Here is a 24461-nt window from a genome sequence, read left to right as displayed (position 1 = left end):
ACATATTCTCCCAGCAAGTTGAAATTTAACATAGTTATGTGTCATCAAGGAGCTTCAAAACACCTCCCACACTCTCTCTTGAGCATTACATTTATCGACCATCTCATGTAATAATCTGACAATAAGTAAAACTCTAAAAGCTAATTTAATATAGTTTTATTCTCAGTCAAATATCCTCTTCTCTCTCAATTTCCTAAGTAACTAAAGAAACTCCAGATTTACCTTTGGGTTTCATGAACTCATCCAAAGTTTGAGGTTGCATATATGTTTAACTGCCTAAGAAAGACTGGTGAAGAGCAATTCACCGAGCTGATATAAACTAATTAAGAGCATAGATTTCCATGAGATCATAATGAACTAATTAAATAACATGTGTTTTTACAAGTTGTGTTATAATTTGCATACGTTCCATCGTAACTCTGATATATGATTGTCCTCATTTCACTAGATCATCAAACTTAGTTTTGGAGAGATGTTACATGCCTTAACCAAAGCCATTCAATAAGAAAATGCTGGAAGAATTTGAATCAAATCTACTGATGCCAAGTTTATTACTTTTCCCATCATGCCAAATATTGGCCCAAATCCCATATCTACTTACAAATAAATCATTAAAACAAGATGATACACTTCACCTACAGGAGCTGCTGCTAGCTTATTATCGTGCCATGGCAGAAGCTCTGAAGTTTTAATTTGTCCTTGAAACTGGAAGAAACATTTTCAGCCCAGTAATGCCAACTGTCTTTCTCCCTATCAAAGTTCATCAAATGTCTTAGCTTAAGTCTTTAACTGGGCTTGCTATGGAGGCAATAGTTTCTAATGCTCCACGATAATAATCGGTCTGTTGATAGATACCAAATATTTAAAAGTTAGGACTATCTCAGACCACTGGGAAAAGACTCTTAGCAGGTATGACAAATATGCCTATATTCAAACTTTGCCAATATTTATAAAATAATTTGCAATATTTATCTTTAGTGATGGAGTACTAATTAGGAGATTTTATTTACTAACAAGTTGAATGTCAGACTTCAAAAATATTTAACATTTGGAGAAGCCCTGAGTTCACTTAATTCAACCTTTTATCCAAAGTGAGTCCCTGACAGATACTCATTCAGATTCTCCTTGCTTAATTTTAATAATCAAGAATTTGATGTTTCTTTCTTTGAAATTATGGGAAATCTAATTTTTTTGGGGGGGTTGGGGGTTAGGTAATGGTACGGCACATATCCTTCCCCAATTTTTCATATCCTAGTATCCTAGAAATTCCATATCCTAGTTTTATGTCCTAGTCAGAAAAAGAATAACATTTTTTGAGCATCCTGTGGAAAGGCTCCCCCACCAGCCCCACCCAGGGCTGCAGGGATCGCTATCAACAAATTTATAGACAATCATGGTACATTTCTGTGCTGTCACCCACTGGTCAAAAGGGCTGCCATTGATCCTTATTTGCTGGTGAATTTCCTGAAGAGGTAGTAATAACTGGTTGTACTTTTTGGTACTTTCCTAAATTTGTCATTTGCCAGCATCCTTGAGAACATTCCTTCCATTTTTGAAAGTTACCACCTTTTGAACCCATCCCCAAGGTAGACTTGCAAGAAAACTGGCCATCATCCTTAGCAATATGAACCCCAAGTCTGACTATTTGGACCTTCAAAATATTTCATGAGTTAGCTATGTCTTTGCATTATTCCTTTTCAGCTTAAAATTGCCTAAGTTTCAATTAAGAATCATGTCTGATACGAAACTGAAACGTGCCTCCTCCAAATGTTGATCCTTTGTCCTAATTCTCTTAGCCGTACAACATCTGCTCAATAGATGTTTCCTCCTTCTTTTCCATATTTGATGGCAGTTCTTATAGCCCTTCTTCCCACCCCACCCCACCCCTCCCACTCTACCACCATAGTTTGCAAGCCAAACATCATTGGCTCTTCCATCTGAAACTCAACGTAACTTGGCTTCTGGACTCTTCACAGGACTGAGTACGCTGCCCTGGAAACACTGGGGCTTATAACAAATGTTTGGGAGCTTATTTTGTCTACTGCAAAAATATACTGCTAAATAGTTTTAAAAATATAATACTTAAATATTTAAATATGTATTATTGATCTACCATAGGATTGTCTGGTGTGTGTCCTCAGGCTCTGGTCTAGCAGTTCATTTAAAAAAGTTGCCACGGCCCAAGAGCATGGTTAAAATAAGTAAGACAGACAAGAACAAGTGATGGCAGGATGTGAAGAATGTGGTACACTAATAGATGCAACTTCTTTGCAAAATAGTTTGGCAGTTCCTCAAAATATTGAGCTGAGAGTTATCAGATGACCCAGCATTTCCATTTCTAGGTGTTTACCCAAGAGAAATAAAAACATATGTCCACACAAAAACTTATACATAACTACTCATAGCAACGGTATCCCCAATGGCCAAAAAGTAGAAACAACCCAAAAGCCCATCAAGAGATGAATGGATAAATGAAATAAATGAAATATATCCATACGATGGAATATTATTTGGAAATAAAAAGGAATGTGAAATAATGATGCATACTACCACATGGGTGAACCTTGAAACATTATGAAAAGTGAAAGAAGCTATTCACAAAAGACCATATATGTATGATTTCATTTATATGAAATGTCCAGAAGAGGAAAATCTATCAGGAAAGAAAGTATATTAATTGTTTCCTAGGGCTGTGAGGCTTGGGGAGAATGCAGAGAGATCGTTAATGGGCATGGGATTTCTTTTTGAGGGGACAAAAGTGTTTCAAAGCTAGATGGTGGTGACAGTTGCATCTGTGACTATACTTGACTCTGTGACTACACTGAAAACCATTGAAATGGGTGAACTGTATGACATGTGAGTTATATTTCAATAAGCTTATCTTTTAAAGTTACATCAGGATGTATAGAAACATAAGACTTAGAAGTAGAGAAAAGTATACAGACGGTCTAATACAACTGATTTTTTATAAACATGGAAAATCAACTAAATCGGTTATCTACTGCTATGCAGCCAACCACCCCCAAACTGGCTTAAAACTACAATGGTTTAGCTTGGTCATCATTCTTCAAGTATTGGTGGGATCGGACTGTAGCTGGGGCCACTTGTCTGGGACTCGACTGTAGATGACTCATTGGAAAGTTGATGAGAGAAAGCTGGCGAGTTGATGCTGGTGTCAGCTGAAAGTTCAGATGGGGCTATGAGCTCAAGGACTGAGCATTTCTCCACATAGCCACCTCCACTTTATGGTGGCTGGTTTCTAAGAATGAGTATCCCAAGAGAACCACTTAGAAAGTGTACTGCCCCTCACACTCTAGTCTTAAAAGTCAGATGGTGTCACTTCCGCCATAGTCTCGAGTTCATACAATGTGAAGGACAGGGAATAGAGAGCCCATCTGTCAATGGGAGAGTGTCAGACTCACATCAGAAGAAGGTCACAGAGATGGGAAATAACGCTATGGCCACTTTTTGACAATACAACCTCGCACAGTGAGTATTACAGGGTCAATATATTGTCACCTGTTTTAATTCACCATAATGCAACATTTATATAAGGTCCACATTTCTCACAAAAACAACCTGTGCACTTCTGGTGTTGACATAGAAAGTATACTCCGATTTTATGTTTTAGTGAAGTGGCTTTCAGTAACAAGCTGTTTTAAGGCCATCTTCACTTTGTAGAGTTTTCTCATGAGAAAATCCTGCAAAATAACCCTCAAATGAGCTAGGGACATAATCAGGATATGCTACAATAGCACTTATGATCATTCAACCGAAATCCTTATAACATTTTAATATGAAGACTCTATTTCCTGTAACCTGTAGATACGACTGAAATTAGTCTTGTACTGAGTTATGAAGAAGCAAGCTTCCTATGTGTCCAGAAAAGTCCCAATAAAGAAGGTCATGATGGGGGGAAGGGATAAGTTAGGAGTTTAGGATTAACATATACACACTACTATACACACTACTATATATAAAATTGATAAACAACAAAGACCTACTGTATAGCACAGGGGACTATACTCAATATTTTGTAATAACCTACAAGGGAAAAGAATCTGAAAAAGAATATATATAGAGAGAGATAGATAGATAGATAACTGATATATATATCAGATATATCAGATATGTATATAACTGAACCACTTTGCTGTACATCTGAAACTAACACAACATTGTTAATCAACTATATTTCAATTTAAAAATTAATTTAATTTTAAAAAGACACAATATATCTTATGTCAATACATAAAAAAGCCAACAACAACAAGAAAACCCCACAATACATACAGCATACCACCATTAAAAAAACATACAAATAAATAGCAACTACAGAACAACGTATGTCAAAATCTGTAATAATCAGAAGAGTCTACTATGACCATATTGCGTTCCATCAACTGTGAATAGGCGAAAAATCTCCCAAACACAAAGGAAATGCAAGACCAGCAAACAATTATTGTAGCTGGATTGCTCTAACCTCTGGGGGAAAGTATATTTTCAAAGAATAGTTAGAAATGATTGAGAGAGATACTCAACAAATATGAGAAATTTGATATAACTGCATAGAAACAAAAGGAATTGGGTGTCTGTGTGTCTTTTTATGTGTGAAGCTGCTGATTCGTGTACTAACAGGGAAGTTGGTGGCCTGTTTTTTGTTTTTACTTTCGGCTGAAATAAGGCACACAAGTCCATTCAAGGAAAAAGATAAAAAGACACTCGCCTACATATTTTATTAGTGAAGGATATGTTTCAGTTAACATGCCTCATTTTAAAGTTTCGATTTGGGTTGTTTATGGAGGAAACTGCAATTTGGGGGTCTGGGATTCATCAAAGTAAATGGGCTAATTCTGAAACAACATGCAGGGAAGCCATGGATGCAATAAAACCATTCAAAGAAGGATAAAAGGACATGATCAGTGTAACAATGGAGACGAGATCCTTGTGCCATACAACTAAACTAATGGCTTTCATCACAATTAGACAAAGCATTCACTTTTGAGCTACAACAGAACAGGAAAACACAGTAAGTTTATTCGTCAACTTACACCCTCAACACAAATATATTAAACATGCCCTCTGGGTCTGGCACTCACCTGGGTGCTGGTGACACAGTAAGGGGAGGAGACCTGGTCACAACCTAACTGATAAATTAATCAGTAAACTTAGATGTTTCTCAGAAAATAAGCACTATTAATTATTATTTCTAGGAATAACAGTATTATCTATCTAGTACTAAAATGTTTCATTTCTGCTAAATCAAGTGACTACAGTGTGCAAAAGGTTTTCAACATCAGGTTTCCATACAATCCAGAAAAGCTCCCAGGATGGTAATTTCTTATCTCTATTCTCCCTAAAGGTGGAGTCATCGCATTACTGCAGCATTATTAAAGCCACGCTCTTGGAAGACATTACTGCGGAGGACTGAGGTGCGATCCCTGATATGAGCAGAGATCCCAAAATAGAGAGAATTTACATTCTAGATTATTCATTTTAAGAATAAACTGCCTCTGACTTTCGACAGGTCTATAGCAGGCAACTGCAGGTCTCTGACAAGCAGTTGGAATGAACAGTATTATTTCTTAAAAGTGTCTGTGTTAGCTAATGGGCTAGGTTCAAAGCACATCCTTTGTTTGGGTGGAGGGCTTCTCAGTTGTGGAGGTGTTGGGCAGAAGTGCTGGCCAGCAGAGCTACAGTTGCCCTTCAAAAGCTTCCAATCCGCTCAAAGCTGTAAAGGCCCTTGGTTGACACCTTGGAGTCCTGCTTCCCAGAACACAAGAGATGGCAGTGTCCAACTGTGCACGGAATTGCTTGGACTTGCCTACAACTATGGAACAACCTTAGGTTGACTGTTATGTAATCCAGTTTTTAATTCTGAACTTAACTTCTTCATACAGCAGATCTGCCAGGAGATGTAAGCTGCAAAATGCTTCCCCAGATAACTAAATCTATAGACTTGGTGAATAGAACTAGTTAGTATTCGCTACATAAATGCCGAAGATTACTTGTCAAAAGTGATTTTTGTTTTTTTTTGTTTTGGTCTCATTGATATTGAGTCCTCCAGCTGCTTTCAGAGACCATGAGTAGAATGTGAAAGTCAGAACTTGTCATTAGTGAGAGACGCTGGTCTTCACTTTTCTATGGCAGCCGCTAGACAGCTGGCTCATTTAGAGCCCAGGGCATAAACCTGCACATTCCTTTAATGACTGCAGCCCGAATGACAGCAACTTGAACATGATCGATGGGCTGCCTGGGGCATGTTTACCTGTGTTGCTGATGCATGCCAGAGATAGCGTCAGTCCAAACCACTGACTCTCAGAAACAGGAATGTTCCAGGAAAGCAATGTTACGGTATTTAATCCACGGGACTCCTGTCACCCCACATTTTCTCCACAGAAATTAACTAACACTGAGCTGTATAAGTTCGTTGAATTCTATCTGTTTGGAGTCTCATTAATGATTCCTTCAGATTTCAAAAACACATTGCAGATCAAACTGGTGAAATGACCCACCTCCCTTTTCTGAGTTAAATAAGAACAATACAAGAAGGCGCAACACTTAATTTGACCTCAGCAAAACCTTGGTCATAGAGAAAAACAAGCTAATTTCTCATTTCAATTCTATAGCAATTTCCTATAAGGTAGGTAAACTGAATATTTTTTAAAGTTTGAGTTTCTTTGGTCATATACAGGAAACACTGAACAAAATAATCACTAAAGAAAAAAGTCATTAATTATATGTGTGATGAAATAAGTTTTACATAGAGATCTTAATGAAATATATAATATATATTTCATTAAAATATACAAAGTTTAAAGAAATTTAACATCTGTCCTTTTAAAAAATGTTTTTGTTATTTTGAGACACTAACATTGTCTCCTCGTCCTATGATAATTCCTATGTTTATTTTGCCTATTTCTACCATATTTGGTTCAGTTGCTCTGAATACTAAACATGTTTTCCCCATTTACTCCCTCTAGAATATGTTATTTGTTAATTTCCAGCTCTGTACAAATCCTGTAGAGGGTTATACCCCAGGAGCTCCTGCTTCATATGTCCTGCCTGTGGCTCTTATCAGTAATTAATTTTGGCAGGTTTTCTCAGTGAGTTTGTAAGGGTCTTTAAAAATCATTCTCAAAACTTTGCTCCAGGCAGCCTCTGTCAAAGTAGACCCAAAGATTTATGTACAAGAAAGTAAGACATGTCATTTTTTTTTTTCAATCTGAGAAAACTGAATCAACCGAAGAACTGGATTAAGATGGAAAAAGTTAAATAAAATTATAATATTAAATAATTCAGTGTGTCTGCTCATATAGCCATTAGAAAAATGTTTTAATATTTAGTGATATAAAAATACTCTTGATATAACTGTTAAATGTACAAAGTATAAAATATTAAAAGTGTGCACAAATAATTTTATAGTCACATAAAAATCTTAGAAGGAAATCTTCCCAAATACTTGTAGCAGCCTCTAGCTGCAGTGTTATTCTCAAAGAAAGTTTGCATCCTTATTCCTTTCTGAGTTTTTTACACTTTCCACAATGTGCATGAATTATTTTATAATGGCAAATTCATTAAAAACTATTAAAACATCACATTTAAAATAGTCAATGTGATTTCACATACTAATATTCAACAATGAATTCTAACAATAAATATGAAAGAAGCATTAGAAATGCACCACGATGTCCTGTTACAAAATCCCACCTATTAAAAGGTTATCTTCTAACTTAGCATATAAAGGGTTAATCCATTTTTATTTTTCCCATTACAGCCTTCAGTCCCCTAAAAACTCAACTAATACCTTCAAAGGGGCGGGGCAGACGTCAACCAAATGAATTAATTCTTAGAATAGAATCTGGGGTTATTAAAAAGATGGATGAGTATGTATGTGTCTTGAGAAGAGTTACAAAGTAAAATGTTAAGGGAAAAATCAAGCTTCAGGAAAAAAAGTCAAAATAACTTACAGGCATGACTAGAATACACATGAGGGAGCATGGGAGGGTGCGGAGAAGGGAGGCAGATGATGTATCCACACTTCCAGAATTATTCAGCCATAACTAGAACTCCTAGCATTAATTCCCCAAATCTTACACAAATGGTTTATGACCCTTGTCTTTCTTTGATCTCCAATTTCAACCACCATTCTTGTGATTCAAAAGATCCACGATACACAAAGAAACAGACTTGCTTCAAACCTAGCCAGTCCTATCAGGCTGGTGCCACATGACCATCCCTTTCCTTCCTACTTGGAAGTCTGGAACTCTACCTGCACCACGTTCTTGCTTTCTTTGCCCGGCTGGAAGTCTAATACCCATTTGGTCACTATATCTACATCTGGCTCCCCTCCTGTGTATGTGATATCTACAAGGCTTTCTAATACTTTCCTTGTTATGAACTATACCATCGACAAAGACCCAGGTCTACAGATTCCTGGCTTGCGCCTTCCTCTCCCCATCCACGTGTCCAGACAGTCATTCACTGCTCCTAACATAGTCTGTGGTCTAGCAATGAAAATAGGGGGAAAATCGTGCCCTTCTTTTCACTTTCAATCTATATCTGGCCTAACACAAAAAATAAATTTGAAAATCATCAATCAAATAATCCTCATTTTAATTTTAATACACGCAGAAAGTTCAACTTGTGGCACTATGGTCTAATTCTTTTCCTCCCTGACTAAATGAATATAAAGTTCACTAGTCTTTACAGATAATCCTTCTCTATCTTCTTGACCTTTCCTAAAGGTGTTTTAATTTCCGCTTTTTCATGGATGATAATTTTGTCATTACTTTCATAAAATGGTTTTCCAAAATACAGTTGGGAAATTGATTAGTTATATAGGTCATTTCCCACATTGTGTTATCAGAAACTATTGCTGCACATTACAGGAACACTAATAATGCCGAGAGATTCTGCAGTGCTACGTGGCACTGGAAAAATACCAATTAAGGAAGTGTTTTATAATGTACTCCTTCCCAATAACATTCTTGTTATACAGAGCTATGTAATTTTAAAATTATAAATGTAGACGCTAAGTGAAAATAAAGGCATGCTATCCTCACACGAGTCAACGTAAGTGATCCACAATTTTTTTAGATTTTACGTAAGATAAATCCTTTAAAATGCTTTTTTAGTACCTTCATATGGTTCAACCATATACAGAGTCCTCTGTGCAGTAGTTTTGCAGAGTGGGAGCTCAGAAATGCCTTTCTCCTACTTTTCTACATTAAACATAATAACAAAACTGATTAAAAGCAAGAGAATTCTCTTCCTACCTGAAAATCAGCAATACCCTAAATTGTGGTCCTAAAAATGTCCTCTAAAAGCAATAATGTAATCTTCAATCCTTGTGGAATGTAAAGAACAGGAGAAATTACCATAGCAATACAGTATCTAAGGTTATTAACACTATAAAGTTTAAGGAATAAGTTTATTGGTATAAATAACTTGGAATTTCATAATATATTGACAAGAGTTTTCTTAAAATTTCACCTACAATTTTTTAATGTTTTATAACTTTTTATATATGTTTGTCTTATCTTTTTAGCTTCATGGCTAACTACCTGAAAGCAATGAAACTCCAAATCTGTGCATCACCCAGGGGAAGCACAGTGTTATGCACATAGCAGGCAACTGATAAACACTATTACATAAACACAACAAAATGACACATTTGCATATACTGTTATGTACCTAGAATCTTCTATCTAATCTGTTCATTATTAAGTATATTTCACTGGTAGAATCATGACAAAAAACATATTTATCTGAGCCATAATAATTTACAAAGATCAATATGAGCTCTAAAGGTTTTTAAAAACTTCCCCATGGAAAAGGATCTGAAAACATAATCACTTTGCTGAATCACTTTGCTGAATCACTTTGCTGTACACCTGAAACTAACCCAACATTGTAAGTTAACTATACTTCAATTAAAACATGGTTTTTAAAGTCCCCATAATTTTTTTAGCTTACATAAGAAGACCCTTTAGATATCAACTCTGGAAGCATGTGATGATCAAAGGAGACATAGGTCAACTGAAGGGAAAGAAATGTATTTCAAAACAAGTGTAGTTTTAGGAAAGCCATGGTTTTCTTAAGAGCAAAGTAGTACACATATTGATTTAAGGTAAAATACATAGGTCAACATTACATGGCATGAGTAAACGTAAATTCTTGTCTAATAGTACAGACCAGCACTGGAACAATTTTTTTTAATGAAAATATGAAAATGAAGATCAGATGACTACTCCCGGGCAAACCACAAGCAAACATGTTGTATTTCTTGCAGTCATGAGGCCACCTTGGGTCTCTCCAGTGATGGGGATGTGAGTCTCTGCCCTGTCCTCATTCTCACATCAGCTTTCACAGTCAACAACAAGCTTTCTCTCTCTCTTTTTTAATTAATTAATTAATTTATTTATTTTTGGCTGCACGGGGTCTTTGTTGCTGCTCGCGGGCTTTCTCTAGTTGTGGCGAGCGGGGCCTCCTCTTCATGGCGGTGCGTGGGCTTCTCATTGCAGTGGCTTCTCTTGCTGCGGAGCACGGGCTCTAGGCACACGGGTTTCAGTAGTTGTGGCTCGGGGCTCTAGAGCGCAGGCTCAGTAGTTGTGGCACACGGGCTTAGTTGCTCCGTGGCATGTGGGATGTTCCCGGACCAGGGCTTGTACCCGTGTCCCTTGCACTGGCAGGCTGATTCTTAACCACTGTGCCACCAGGGAAGTCCCCTCTCTCTCTTTTCTTGATTTGATCTCATTTCCCAGAGTCATTACCTAGGTCTCGACACTAACAATAATTACTTTCAAATTCTTCATTTAAGCACACAGTTCTCATGCTATCACCATACATATTCACTCTGTGAATCCACTGTTCCTACCACTTTTTCTGCCTTTTACCCCTTTTCACTTAGCAGCAATTCCAAGATCCGTCACTATAATCATTTTCTTGCATTCATCATATCCATATCCATATCCTCTCCACCTCGGCTCAGCCCAGCTCTCCAGACCCCAAAACAACTCAAAACAAACTGACCATATCTACCTGATGACAGGAGAAGAGAAATACATATGTTTCCAGTACCAAGCCATCAGCCCTCCTACGGCCATGAACTTTGCCTCTCTCCCATTCTCATAGGTGTCTTTGTTCTAAAAGCCATTTCCTCTGCTGGTGCACTGGGTCCCCTTCACTCTCACCTACTCAGTGATTTTCCCACTGAAATTATACCCCTCCCAAGCATCATTAATTTCTTCTGGGTCACTGCCATCATCATAGCAATATCTCCCAGCCTGAAATCCCTCGGCCCTTCTTGCCCCTTTAGCCATCACATCATTCTGTCTCCTCTTTGTGATGAAGGGTTATAAGTCTCCTCTCAGTTATTTGCTCAAATGATATGATGGGAATCATCACATGCCCAACCTCTGTCCTCTCTTCCTCTTCTGGTGAAGGACACTCACGAGAGGGAGTGGGGACTGGGTCCCTCTCTCTTAGAGCCCCATGGGACAAGAGACTTGGTAACTGTTGGCAACGAGACAGATGTGTCTGAAATACAGAAAATTATCCATAGAGTATAGCATAAATCATGGTTCTGTTTATGTTAATATAAAAGTACAAAATTCACCAGTTAAAAAGCAATCAAGATGGGAAATCAGAGCAAAGAAAGAAAAAAATCAATGAACACCTTTTCACTGAGCAATCCATGGCTGCTGTGTGTTCAAACACTTAGGGCTCAGCTTAAAAATGTCTAAGTCGTGCCATACATGCTACGTGGGGTGCATTTCATGGTTCATGGTTTGGCATGACTTAAGTTCCACTCCATGGTTATAGAGTAGAATTTATTTCTATGCAATGTCAACTACCAGCCCCAGAACTTCTGTTCTTAGTCTCACTAACAACTTATTCCAATGAATTCTTACTAGACTGAATTTTCTTTATGTATCCATTTCTGTTATTATCCTTTATTGTGATTTGCTTAAATAAGGTATGCAATATATTTAATGAATTAATTACATTATGGAACCTATTATATCCAGTCAGCTCAGAATATATGCTTGCTTATGATTAAAAAAAAAAAATCACTTCCCTCCTACAGAATTGACGTCCAAGAAGCCAGGACTAGAGTGGTACATAATTGTAATGTCATAAAATATTTTTACTTGAAATTCTCTAAATGAATAAATAGTATTTTTACTCAAGAAAGCTATCCCTTCTGAGCACCAAAAGAACACCAGGCAAACGATATTCTTTACGTGAAAAGATTTATAAATAGGTTATACACGTAATTGTTAAGAATCATAGAAGGTATTAATTTCTAATGTCGTTTTTCTTTAATCTCAGCTAATATTTTTTAAAAATATATTTAACTTAGTTTTAACTCCATAAAGGATGGTCTATGCGTGAGAAAAAGAGAGGAAGGACGTTTTAAGAATAATTTAGGACAAAAATGTCTCAGTGAAGGAAGTGATTGGTTGTTTACATGAGGCCACACTAAGGAAGTCCATGGGTTTAGACGCTTGTTGATTTCTGCCTTCAAACTGGCAGACAGCACACATGGGACCTGACTGCCGCGTCTCTGATTTGGCCGCTCCCACCTGCTCTAACTCAGCTTCCCAAGACATTTTCATTCCTCCTCACATTACTTATCTGCCACAAAGCATCTCACCTTTACTGTCCAAAAATGAGCAATGAATTTATTTTAATAATTAGAAAAAAACTCTTCACAGTAAGTTTTTATTAAATTCTCATCAAGGCTTTGGAGAGGCCATTTTATTTACGGTAATGTAGTTTTCCTTTAAGTAGCTTATCCACTCTCTCAACTACAGACATCACTATTTAAGCTGAAGGACTATTTTCTATTATCCAAACCCAATTAATATTTCTTCCAGTCTCCCAATTATTTTCCCCTTTTTTGATACACTTCCTGATCCTCTAAGTCCTCTATGCCCATTCCTACCTCTGTCCAAATGTAAACGCGTATGGTAAGAAATCTAATAATTTGGCTTATTTCCTTGTACACTTTTCTAGAGGCTCATAAACATGTACAAACAAAAAACATGTTTACTATTTCGCTTTTTAAAAACAGGATAATACAATACTATACCATTCCTTTCTAAAATCTTCATGGATTTTTTTCAAAGTTTAGATATATACCTAACTCACTTTTATTAATAACTGCATAGAAAGGATATATCTTTTATATGGAGGATTTTACATAAAGGAGATACCATTTTTAAAACTTTTCATCAATCAATACTGTTTTCTTTTTTTTTTTTTTACTATCCCAAATAATTCTGCAATACATACTCATACTTAATACCTTATGTTGTAGGTCACTCATTTCTATAGAACCTATGTCTAAGCATCACTAATCAAAGGCTATGGAATATTTCAAAAGCCAACTCACAGCAACATACCATTTTACGAAAAGATTACAGTAAAGCACATTTTCATTTGGAATGAAAAAGAATGTGAATTTCCTCAAAAGTTAACTGTAGCTAGCTTATAATATATACTGTTTTTTAATGTTTGTCTATTTGGTAGATTAAAGAAAATCATGTTTTCATTCTGAATTTTATGTCCTTGATTGGCACATTAGGGTGAAAAATATTTAAATTTCCTGTTGATATTTTTTGCCTAGTTTTCTATTCCTTTGTCTTTTTCTCATCAACATTAGGAAGTCTTAATATATTAATTATATCAACATTTTGTCATATTTGTGACACATTACTTCCCATGGTCTATTTTTAACCTTTTATATGTTAAATTATTCCTTGCTATTATTGTTGGTATTCACACTGCCAACTGTACCAACCATTCATGTATGGCTTCTGAGTTTCCTGCACGTACTTAGAAAGCCTTCTCCACCTCTAGGTTGTATGAATATTTTCCCAATGTTTCTCCTATCAAGTCTATAGTTTTATTTTGACAATTATATTGCTTTCCCTTTGAGATTTATTTCTGAATATATTGTGAGTTAAGGGCCTTAATTTTCTTCCAGATGTTTAGCCAGTTATGCTAACACCAGTTCCACCACTGCTTTGTATTCAACTGAGATACTTTGAAATGAGTCAGGCTCCTCTATATTTTTTAATCTGTTCTGAATCTTTAGTTATGTCCTAGAGAGATTATTCTTTCTATTTGGGGCCAACTGGACACAACTGTATGTTTAGTAAGGTAAAATATTTCTTTTTTTTTTTTTAAACATCTTTATTGGAGTATAATTGCTTTACAATGGTATGTTACTTTCTGCTTTATAACAAAGTGAATTAGCTATACATATACATATATCCCCGTATCTCCTCCCTCTTGCATCTCCCTCCCTCCCACCCTCCCTATCCCACCCTTCTAGGTGGTCACAAAGCACAGAGCTGATCTCCCTGTGCTATGCGGCTGCTTCTCACTAGCTATCTATTTTACATTTGGTAGTATATATAAGTCCAAGGTAAAATATTTCGATCAAAATTTTCCCTGCAACTCTCACATATTTATGCTTCCATATGATCTTTAAAATAGCTTGATCCAATTTGCCAAAGAAACAATCAGCCACAGAATCCTGAGTACAACTGCCTAAATGTTACATTAATTTGGGAGACAGTAATATTGGCATGGTGTCAAGCTCTTCTACACAGGACTGTAGCATGCCTTGTCCTTTATTCTGAATTCTTTTATGTGCTTTGATAAAATACTATAGTGTTCATCAGACGGGTCTGGTTATCTTATTAAATTTATTCCTCGTGTTTTACATTTTGTCACTGCTCTAAAGCTAGTGGCCTAGCAAGATTTCCAGACCATGACAGAATAAAAATCCATGACCTAACCCAGCTATATAACAAAGCAGTATTTGGAGTATAAGAAGTATCATGAACTTTTGCTCCCCTTTTCCATTACCCCTGAAAAATAATCAGAAAACGCTCACAGGTAGGCTTTTGGAAGCAAACTAATCAAGCAATACAGCCTGGGCCTCAACCCAATTTCCTGCTTACTTACCATTTTCACAAACTAGATTATCCAATCAATCTATTCGACTCTCCTTTGTGAACATACTTTTGCTTCACACTTTCTTGACCTAGTGACACAATTCTGACTGACAGCATCATTGATCCTTTCCATCAATGAACCTTTCCTTAGCTACTCTTTGATAACTTGAGCATCTACCTTTACCTAAATCAGTCCCCATTTATTAAATAAAATCAATGTCCTCTAGGAAAACTGAGTCCTTCTACTAGTTGAGTCCTTAATTGCCGCACTTAGTCTACTGCTCTGTTGAGAGGTTCCTGGGATCAGTGAAGTTATGTCACTCTTACCCCACTGCTGCTGCTAATTCAGCATCCCTGAATCATAGAATTCAAACACAGGATGCTTTTGCACTTAAAAAGAATATTGATTTGTATTCTAGCTCATGGTAAGCAAAAGAAACAAAATTTTTCCAGCTTTCTTTAATCATTTATTACATTTTAATTATAAGAAACATGAATTTTATGAAACAATTACTTTTAAATCTAAGACTTCAGATTTTATCTGCTTATTCATTTTTATGGCAAAGAAACGGTAGAGGAAGAATCATTTAGACTACAGCTTTACAGGAAAAGTTCTGAAATGCATTCTTCCAGAGCCATCTTGGAAACACTGGGAAAACAAATTTGCTTAGGCCCACAATGATATGATATTCATCTGCTCTCACTCTTACCAGTTTTTTAGCGTCATGGATATACTTTGAAATTTTATTAAACTTTAGGTTTCTACAGACCAATTATTTGGCTTCACACATTTAACAGTATTAAACGTCAGGTCCATCACTTAATCTGCCAAAACTTCACCTATAGGATTTTTGACTGCAATTTTCGTTTTTGTTCCTGTAGAATATTTTTTCAAGGAAAGCTGCCTAAATCTCAAATATAAACGGAGTCTAAAGCTATTATAATCTATACGTGAATAGCAATTATATAATGAATACCAACATTCTGCTAGAAAACGATGATTTTCGTCCCAAAATAATTAAATCACCATCTTTCATCTGGAAAGAATGATGTTTACAATGTCCCCACGTGTATGTCAGAAAAGTGGAATGTTTCTACCTGTTCTTTGACCGATGCGAGGATAGCAGAGGTGGTCTCTGTCTCTGAGCCATCCCCATTGGAGGTGGTGAGGCCAGGGCTCAAGGAGCTGGTCTTCTCCGAGGCTGATGGAGGCTGGTCTGGGACAGGCATAGCTCCTGCAATGCAAGAGGACACGCTCAGTGCCACTGGATATTGGCCCTGTAAACAGACGTAACTATCAGGCAGCTCTAAGAGGTACACTTTGGTAAGATGGAAAGTATGAACTACAGAGAAAGCACGTGACATAATTGTAGAAGGAGAAGCAAGCAAATAGACAGTCTCTCCTATATCCACCCCGACCAAATTCCAAAATACGCTCACAACTTTGTGTCTTGTCTTTGAGGTAAATGGAGGAAGAAATGATGAGATAGAAAAGGCAAGTAAGATGAGAAAAAACAGAGGGATAAAGAAGTAAAGATAAAAGATTAAAAGCTCGTCAAACTACCATTTTCTATCTGATTTAGATACATTTATTCCTTGTGCACTGACATACTTTCACCTCAAAAAAAAAAAAAAAAACCTAAAGATATTCTCCTCAATATGAAAATCACACAAAATAAGTGATCAATAATTTATAAGTAATTAAGAAACCACAGTTGACATAAGAAGCTCGGCTGGTATTGTGAAATATAGTAAATGGCTAGCCTACTCCACAAATATTTGCTGAGTTCTTAACTCTGAGACCAACAGCAGACAAGAGCTGCAAAGCTGGCAAGACTCATTTGCCACAGTTTATTGTCTGAGTTTACTGATGAAAGAAAGGAGAGACTCAGATAACATCAGCCCACTTCATAAAGGGACAGACATGTATGGGTTAAAAACAGGACTCTCAGAAGTTATTTTGTTCCACTGTATTTCTCTTTCTCACACAAATAAATATGACTGAAGTATCTGTCACATGTATTACTTAGCAATGGTCATCAGCAGAGGAAGTAATAAGTAACTCAGGGCAATTTTTACCCAGGCACAACAAAAATCACTGTTCAAATAAAAGGCTGGCAGTAGATCAAGGTTATTTTCTTGCCTTAAGCTATTATATTACATGTCCTTCCAGGAACGATTGCTGTGTGAATGTTAAAAGGTATCTCCTATTATACTGTATCTGAGCATCCTGGGTTTCAAACTAAGCAACATAATTTTCTTCACAGCCCTTGTACTATGTTATTAGCAACATTTAGTTAATAATTTAGGGATATACAAACCCCAAAGGGCTCCAGTATAGAATTTTCCTTTAAATATATGACAAAAACATGGTAACCTAATGTTCTCATTGGACATTCCAACTTAGTTTTGATTTGTTTTTATTTTTTGAAGTTCCTTATAATATTACTAATAGGGATTAGGATATCATTGGAAAAATAAATCTGTTACAAACATAGAATATATGGGAGGATTTGGGCAAATAACATTAACAAGCAGAATGCAAGCAAAGAATAAGGATCAAGTGAAATATAATTTGGCCAAATGCAACCATGGCAAACAAGTGGAAAGTATATTAGGTGATGGATACCAACAGGAGGAAAGAAAGAGGTTTAGGTAATTATGATGCTGGGGGTGGGAAATTAAAAATAAAGTGCTTTTGTGTGTTCAGTTTACTTTCATATGTGGTTTTCTAATTTGATCAAGCCTTATAATCACAAGGATGGACATAAACAGACCAGCAAATGTCATGCCTGGTAAAACAGCCTGAAAGGCATGTCCTATTTAGGGGAAGTTTGGGAGATGGGAGAGCAGGGCAGGGGAAGAAAGAAAGAAGAAAGGAAAATGGCAGTTCTTGAAGAGTCACCTCTGGTCATTAGGGGAGCCCCCCCTTGACCGTGCATCTCCACCTACATCCATGGCAGGGGCCTCCAAAGGGCACGCTATGTAAGAACAGCCTTATGCTGAGAAAAAAGGGTTCTTACATACCTCAAATTATTATTTTAACTTCTGTGGTTTCTAAATTTTATTGGGCTGATTTGAATTCAAGCTCTGGGCCAGTATTATTATCAACACAATTTTTCGACAACGAAATTGTCTGAGGTCCCAAAGTTATCAAGTAACATAAGTGGACCTAGAACTCAAGTTTTCTCCCTTTTTTTCCCTATTTTAGTGGGCTTTGATGTTTCAGCCTATTTCCCATACCTTCTATTGCCTTCTAAATGCTGTCTACACACCAATTTCTATAAAATATAACTCTTAAAAGTATGACAGTCACCTGTCATCTTAAAATATGGGATTTAATAGGCAACAAATCAAAGTATATCCTTAGGCACTTGACAACTTTGACCCACATAGTATAAGCAATGATTCGGTTTGTTTATATGCTCCCTCCTTCCCCCTGATCGCAATAACAGAAAGAGAAGTGAAATCTTTAAGGCTTTTCCCACCATAGAGGCACTGCTACCCAAGGCAACCTCTATGCCCTAGTGAAAATGACTTGGAATAAATTCCGTGGTTCGTAATTTTTAACATCCAGATTTAATTTAACCATTGGTCATCACTATGTATGGGTAGTAAAGACTGTCAGGCCTCCACTTCCAGCCTTCTTAGCTTAGAGCTTACAGAAAAGAGGGAGGGCTGGGTAAATACTGCCAGAACCAAGCCCTGGATTGCTAATAAGTATAAAAAGCCTTAAGCCTTCAGACTTTGCAGCCTACGGTTAAGTACTTTAGTCTTAAACAGAGCTAATCCATTAAATATTAGTAATTCATCTATTCTAACTCCAGGAAATCTGTAGAATGTAGAGAGACAAAAGGAAAAAAAAAAAAAAAGGAAAAGCAACCATTAGTAATTCTGCCATCCCAGATAAACATATTTACTTTGGTATTTTGGTATAGGTTTTTTCCTACTTTTTTTTTTTTGATTTGACTTATTTTGCATAATGAACTTTACATAATGAAGTATTAATGTAATATTTTTGATTTTTAAAAAGTTTTTCACTCAGCAACATTATCATGAACTAGTTCTTACATCAGCAAAAATTATTATATAGTTTAATGATGTAACAAATATTTAGTATTCAATAATTGTATGCATCATAATTCACTTATTTTTTGTTTATCATTTTACCCATTTTTACATTTCTGACATTTTCGATAAATTCCCAAAAGTGTTACTTGATGGAATGAAGAATCTGCACGTATTTTGAGAGCCAATAGCAAATCAACATACCTGCCCACCAGCAGTGTCATGAGACTGTCTCCTCCCCAAGAGGATGAAAACACTGGCCTTTATTACCCTGTCTTGCTTTCACCAACTTGATATAGAAAAACTTATCTCTTTGACTTTGTTTTTATTTTACCACGAATACAAGAAATATTTCCCAGATTTATTCCTCCTACATACAATACCCCTTCACACCCTTTACACGATTACTGTGTAAGAAGTCTTTCCATATATGTAGTCGAATGAGAATCTACAAACACCCAAATTGCATGTTAAACAGACTCATCATCAGCATGAGAAAAAGAGACAATATGAGGGAACCATAATGTCAGATTTTGGGTGGTTTATTCTCTAGCAGAATTTGCTACTCACATGTTCTAGGTCTAGAAAATACAAAACAACACGACTAGCCGCCCCTGGGCCCACGTTACACTGCTCTACACTCTCACATGCAGGAGCTGTGTTATGGGCAGAATTGTGTCACCTTCCCCTCCTTCACTGCCGCCCCAAATCCATAGGTTGAAGCCCTAACTCCTAATGTGACTGTATTTGGAGATGGTGCCTTCAGGGAGGTCACTAATGTTATATGAGGTCATAAGGGTGGGGTGCTAATGTGAGACGACTGGTGTCCTTATAAGAAGAGCAGTCCAGGGACTAGGAATCCGCGCTTCCACTGCAGGGGGCACGGGTTTGATCCCTGATTGGGGAACTAAGATCCTGCAAGCCAAATAAATAAATAATGAGTAAATGGTAAATTAAAAAAAAAAAAAGAGGAAGAGGAAGAGACACCAGAGCTTTTCTCTCCACCACGTGAGGACACAGAGAGAAAGTGACCACCAGGAAGGGGGTTCTCACCAGAAACCTCCGTGGCTATAGCACCTTGATCTTGGACTTCTGGCCTCCAGAGCCGTGGGGAAATAAATGTCTGCTGTTTTAAGTCACCCAGTCTGTGATATCATGTCATGGCGGCCCAAACAGACTGATACAAACAGGGTTAGATCGTTCTCAGCTTCCTTTCCCTTAATTACCTCCGGGTGGGCACGGGAGGCCCGGGAATCGCGAGAGTAGCAGGGTGGTACGATTTAGTGCAGCCCTCTGCTAACACACTCATCCCAGATGAACTACAGGTGTCGAGATAAGGCACGGACTGCTTCAAATCAGCACACCTGGATAAACCAAAGCTTACAAAAAGATGTGCGCCAGTGCTGTGAAATAAGCCTGGAGAACAAAGCACTAACTTAAGAACATCCATAGTACGACCACTTTCGTAGAAAATCTGGTAAGAAACTCAGGAAACTTGGTTAGGATGACAGTAATAGCAAAATCAGGTAGTTCCCGTATACAGAGACTCTTTTTCAACTTGAACTCTTATATGCATATGTAATAAGATTTTGTAAGGTCCAAATATATGTTCTAAACCTTTATTCCCCAAACATGAGTCACTATGAATTTACACTAGGTAACATGTTAAAATCGCATCTGCGCTTAGGAAGGCTAAACTCTCTTGCTCTCAATTCAATGTTATATTTTATTGACCTCCATCACACAGAAGGAAAATAAATCCTTATTTTATTCTGTAATTCAAACCTGTTCCTTCTTTAGCCACTTCTGCCTAGCAACTGATGACTTTGACACCAAAATAAAGCCATCTTCAAAAAATAACTGATGAACCGTTGTGTCACACAATCATCTAATTCAGTGACAAACCCAGCATTCTTGTGCCAGCATTACTGGATCTCCTCCTCTCTGAGTCAGAAACAAGTTCCTTTCGCCATGATATGGTCTTTGTTCCTCTTGAGCTGCCCACCCCCAATCTGTAACCCACAACCTCTTATCCTTTCAATTATACTCTGCTGTCATGGAGACCTGTTTTCTTTTTCCTCCTAGGTTAGCAAGTCCTACCTGCTTCAAATTCCAGAGTCTCCAAATTCCTTGCATACAGTGGGACTCACTAAGTATTTTTTTTACATTGATAACAAAATGTTACTTTATTTATACATATTGTTTTTTAAATACAAATATCATATGTTTAATTCATTTTTTTAACATCTTTATTGGAGTATAACTGCTTTACAATGGTGTGTTAGTTTCTGCTTTATAACAAAGTGAATCAGTTATACATATACATATGTTCCCATATCTCCTCCCTCCTGCATCTCCCTCCCTCCCACTCTCCCTATCCCATCCCTGTAGGTGGTCACAAACTACCTAGTTGATCTCCCTGTGCTATGCGGCTGCTTCCCACTAGCTATCTATTTTACGTTTGGTAGTGTATATATGTCCATGCCACTCTCTCACTTTGTATTTCATTAGCTAGACTTGCACTGTCCAATATAGTAGCTCCTAGCAACATGGGGCTATTTAAATTTAAATAACATTTTAAAAAGCCAGTTTATTAGTTGCACTAGTCACATTTCAAGTACTCAACCACCACATGTGGCCAGTGGCTACTGCACTGAACAGTGAAAATACAGAAGAATTCCATTATTGGAGAAAGCTCCATTGACGGCCTTGATCTATATACCCAATTGACCCTATAGTCAATTCTTTCATGTAATCTTTCATCTTTGGCTTTAGTCATGGGCAGTAGAAGATGGAAGAAGTGGTCAGATTATAATTATATTTTGAAGTGAGAACTGCCAGGATCGTTGATAGACTGCATGTGGTACATAAGACAGAGAGAGAGGAGTACAGGTGATTTGGGGGTTTGGTCTGAGTGGCCACCACCCAAGGTGTCCACACCGTAGGTGGAACAGATTTGGGGCGGAGGAAGGTGACCTGGCCTGAAAAATTACAACCTCAAATACATATACCTGTGAGTCTTCTTTGCTGCTAACATCTGGGCAGCACACAGCAGCTCTAGCCAGAAACCACACTCTTATGTGAATGAGGGAATGTAAAGATTGATGACTTCCAAATATTGCTTTTTTCCCCTTCAGCCAGGGCCCCTTTCACTTTTTACTTTATAGTTGCTAGAAACTTCTAGAACTTTTCTCTTCTTCCCTCACCTTTAGACTATGGCTTCAAGACTCTCTGCTATTAACTTTCTTGACTTCTTGCCCTCACACCAAACCAGCAAGCAAAACTCATGTTGCCACACCTAGCCTTACTCCCTTCTCATGAGTCCCACCCTCTTCAAGACAGTCCCCCTCTTATGTTCTAAAACACAAAAATATTAGCAAATGCTGACTTTTAGCTTTACCCTCATCATTAGGCATCACTTTCATAACTGGCCATCACCTTCCACCCAAGTAGATAATGAAACTGGCCATTGGAGTACTCCAAATATTATCATTTATATATGTATCTATATATAATACATATGCAATTTAATATTTTAAAACTGAATGTAATTAACATGTTGATCTTATAACCTTCCACTCCATAGGCAACATTTAAAAGATGATGATTATGTGAAATGGAAGAATGAGCCTAAACATCCCATTAACATTAGGGTACAGGGAATGTGTGAATTAGTATAAACTAATGACCTGAACAACACTATGGAACACCTCATTTGTGTAATCACTCTGGTCACCAAAATTGCAATTCTGTATTTGTAACTAGGATGTCACTACCAAGAGAAATAGGCATAGCATCGTTCTCTCTCAGATGCACGCTACACACATAAAGATATACCCATCCTTGCTCCTTCCTTTTAAAGAAAACTGTAAAATTTCAGCTTCTCCTAATAACATAAACAATATCATAATTAAAATTTGTCAAAACTCAATACAATTAGGGCAGAAACTCAACCTGTCTTGGTCGATGTTAAATTTCCCACATCTAGCTCAGTATCTAGTATATAGCAGCCAGTTAATAAATATTTGTTGAGTTAATGCATGAACTATTACTATAAAATCAGTAGTGGTTGCTCCCTAGAGCACGTAATATAAGTAAAACGGGCTTTGCATTAAGAACGTTTCTCTAAATGATATTTGAAATGACATCTTTTTATTTCGACTCAAGAAAGCTGCTCTTCCCAAATCCTAGAACGAGTGTAAGGCTTTTGCCTTAGTGCACTAGCTGAGAATGTATACCCTGGGCTGTTGGTTCTAAGACAAGGACCATCCATCGAGCACACTCTGGGGCTTCTAGGACTTGATACTTGCAACCCGCAACTTGCAAACAGAATCTGGCAAAAGTTATGGAGAGCACCACGCAAGGATGGGAAGAAGCACTGAGCCATATTCAGAACATGCAACTACAGGGGCACCAGCAGGCAAAGCCAGGAGGTGGAGAAATGTCCGATTCTACCTGATAAGTTGGGGATAAGGTGTGAGATAGCCATGGAGTCAGAGACACAAGGTCATTGGTTGCTGTGGTGGAAGATGTATGATGGCAGCGTGGAGAGCTGTTGAGTTCTGAATGCTGAGTCCACATGTCAAACATGAGGGGACTCTTTTACCTGTATTCAGAAAAGAGGGAACAGTAGGAAGCTGAACCTAACACGGAAGGTCAGGAAATCCATTATGAGTCACCGTGTGCTCTATTAACTGTTGAGGAAAATGGGACCAACCTAAATATCACCACAGACTTAAGGCCCACCTGAATGATTATTCTTAAGGACCTGAATTATGTCTGAAGGTAAAAAAGAAAGCTTCTGTGGAGACCACGGGGCAAGGTGGCATAGCAGTGCTCAGGCCCGGGGGAGGCACACACACAGGAAAGTTCTAGCAAAATGAAGTTGGTGAGGACAGGAGAGGGTCTTCTCTTGGCTCTTTTCTCTCAGTAACTCACAGTCTTGTCTTCTAAAGCATCATCTCAGGCATCTTCACCTAGTCTTAACAAACACTCTATCAACACTTAATACCTTAAAAAAGTATTGAAAAGGTTGTACTCGTGACCAAGGAGTCAGCAGATGAGGGTGAGTCCTTGGCCCTCCTGAGCCCTGCCCCAGCCAAGCTTGTGACCTGAGATGCCAAAGCCCACACAGGTAAAGCAAGGGGCAGGTACCTCAACCTCCTACACGTGTGTCTCCCGACAGGTAAGATTGTTTAGTGACATCTGGCAGATTCCTCAACTGCAAGCAGGGTCCCCTCAGAACCCAATGAATAAGAGAAAAAGCTGAAGGAAGGTTGGGGTTTGACTAGTGGACATTGGAAAGGCCAGGGGCTCCTGGCAGAGAGGAAAGGGCCAGAATAAATCTATAATGTGAGATAAGATGAGCAGGAAGCGTAAACACCTGGGCTGGGATTCAGGCAGCATCGAGGTGAGCCT

General features: G+C 37.6%; 1 protein-coding gene across 1 annotated transcript in view; it reads right to left on the bottom strand.

The window, feature by feature from the left end:
- CTNND2 (catenin delta 2) overlaps nucleotides 1–24461 on the bottom strand; it is a 944584-nt gene that overhangs the window by 770755 nt on the left and 149368 nt on the right. The window contains exon 2 of the mRNA XM_032628308.1: nucleotides 16074–16210. Coding sequence (XP_032484199.1) covers nucleotides 16074–16205 — 132 coding nt within the window. The 5' untranslated portion in view covers nucleotides 16206–16210. The remainder of the gene's footprint in view (nucleotides 1–16073; nucleotides 16211–24461) is intronic.

This window comes from Phocoena sinus, chromosome 3, assembly GCF_008692025.1.
Source record: "Phocoena sinus isolate mPhoSin1 chromosome 3, mPhoSin1.pri, whole genome shotgun sequence".
Taxonomy (NCBI): domain Eukaryota; kingdom Metazoa; phylum Chordata; class Mammalia; order Artiodactyla; family Phocoenidae; genus Phocoena; species Phocoena sinus.
This window is presented reverse-complemented; position numbering and strand designations above follow the sequence as displayed.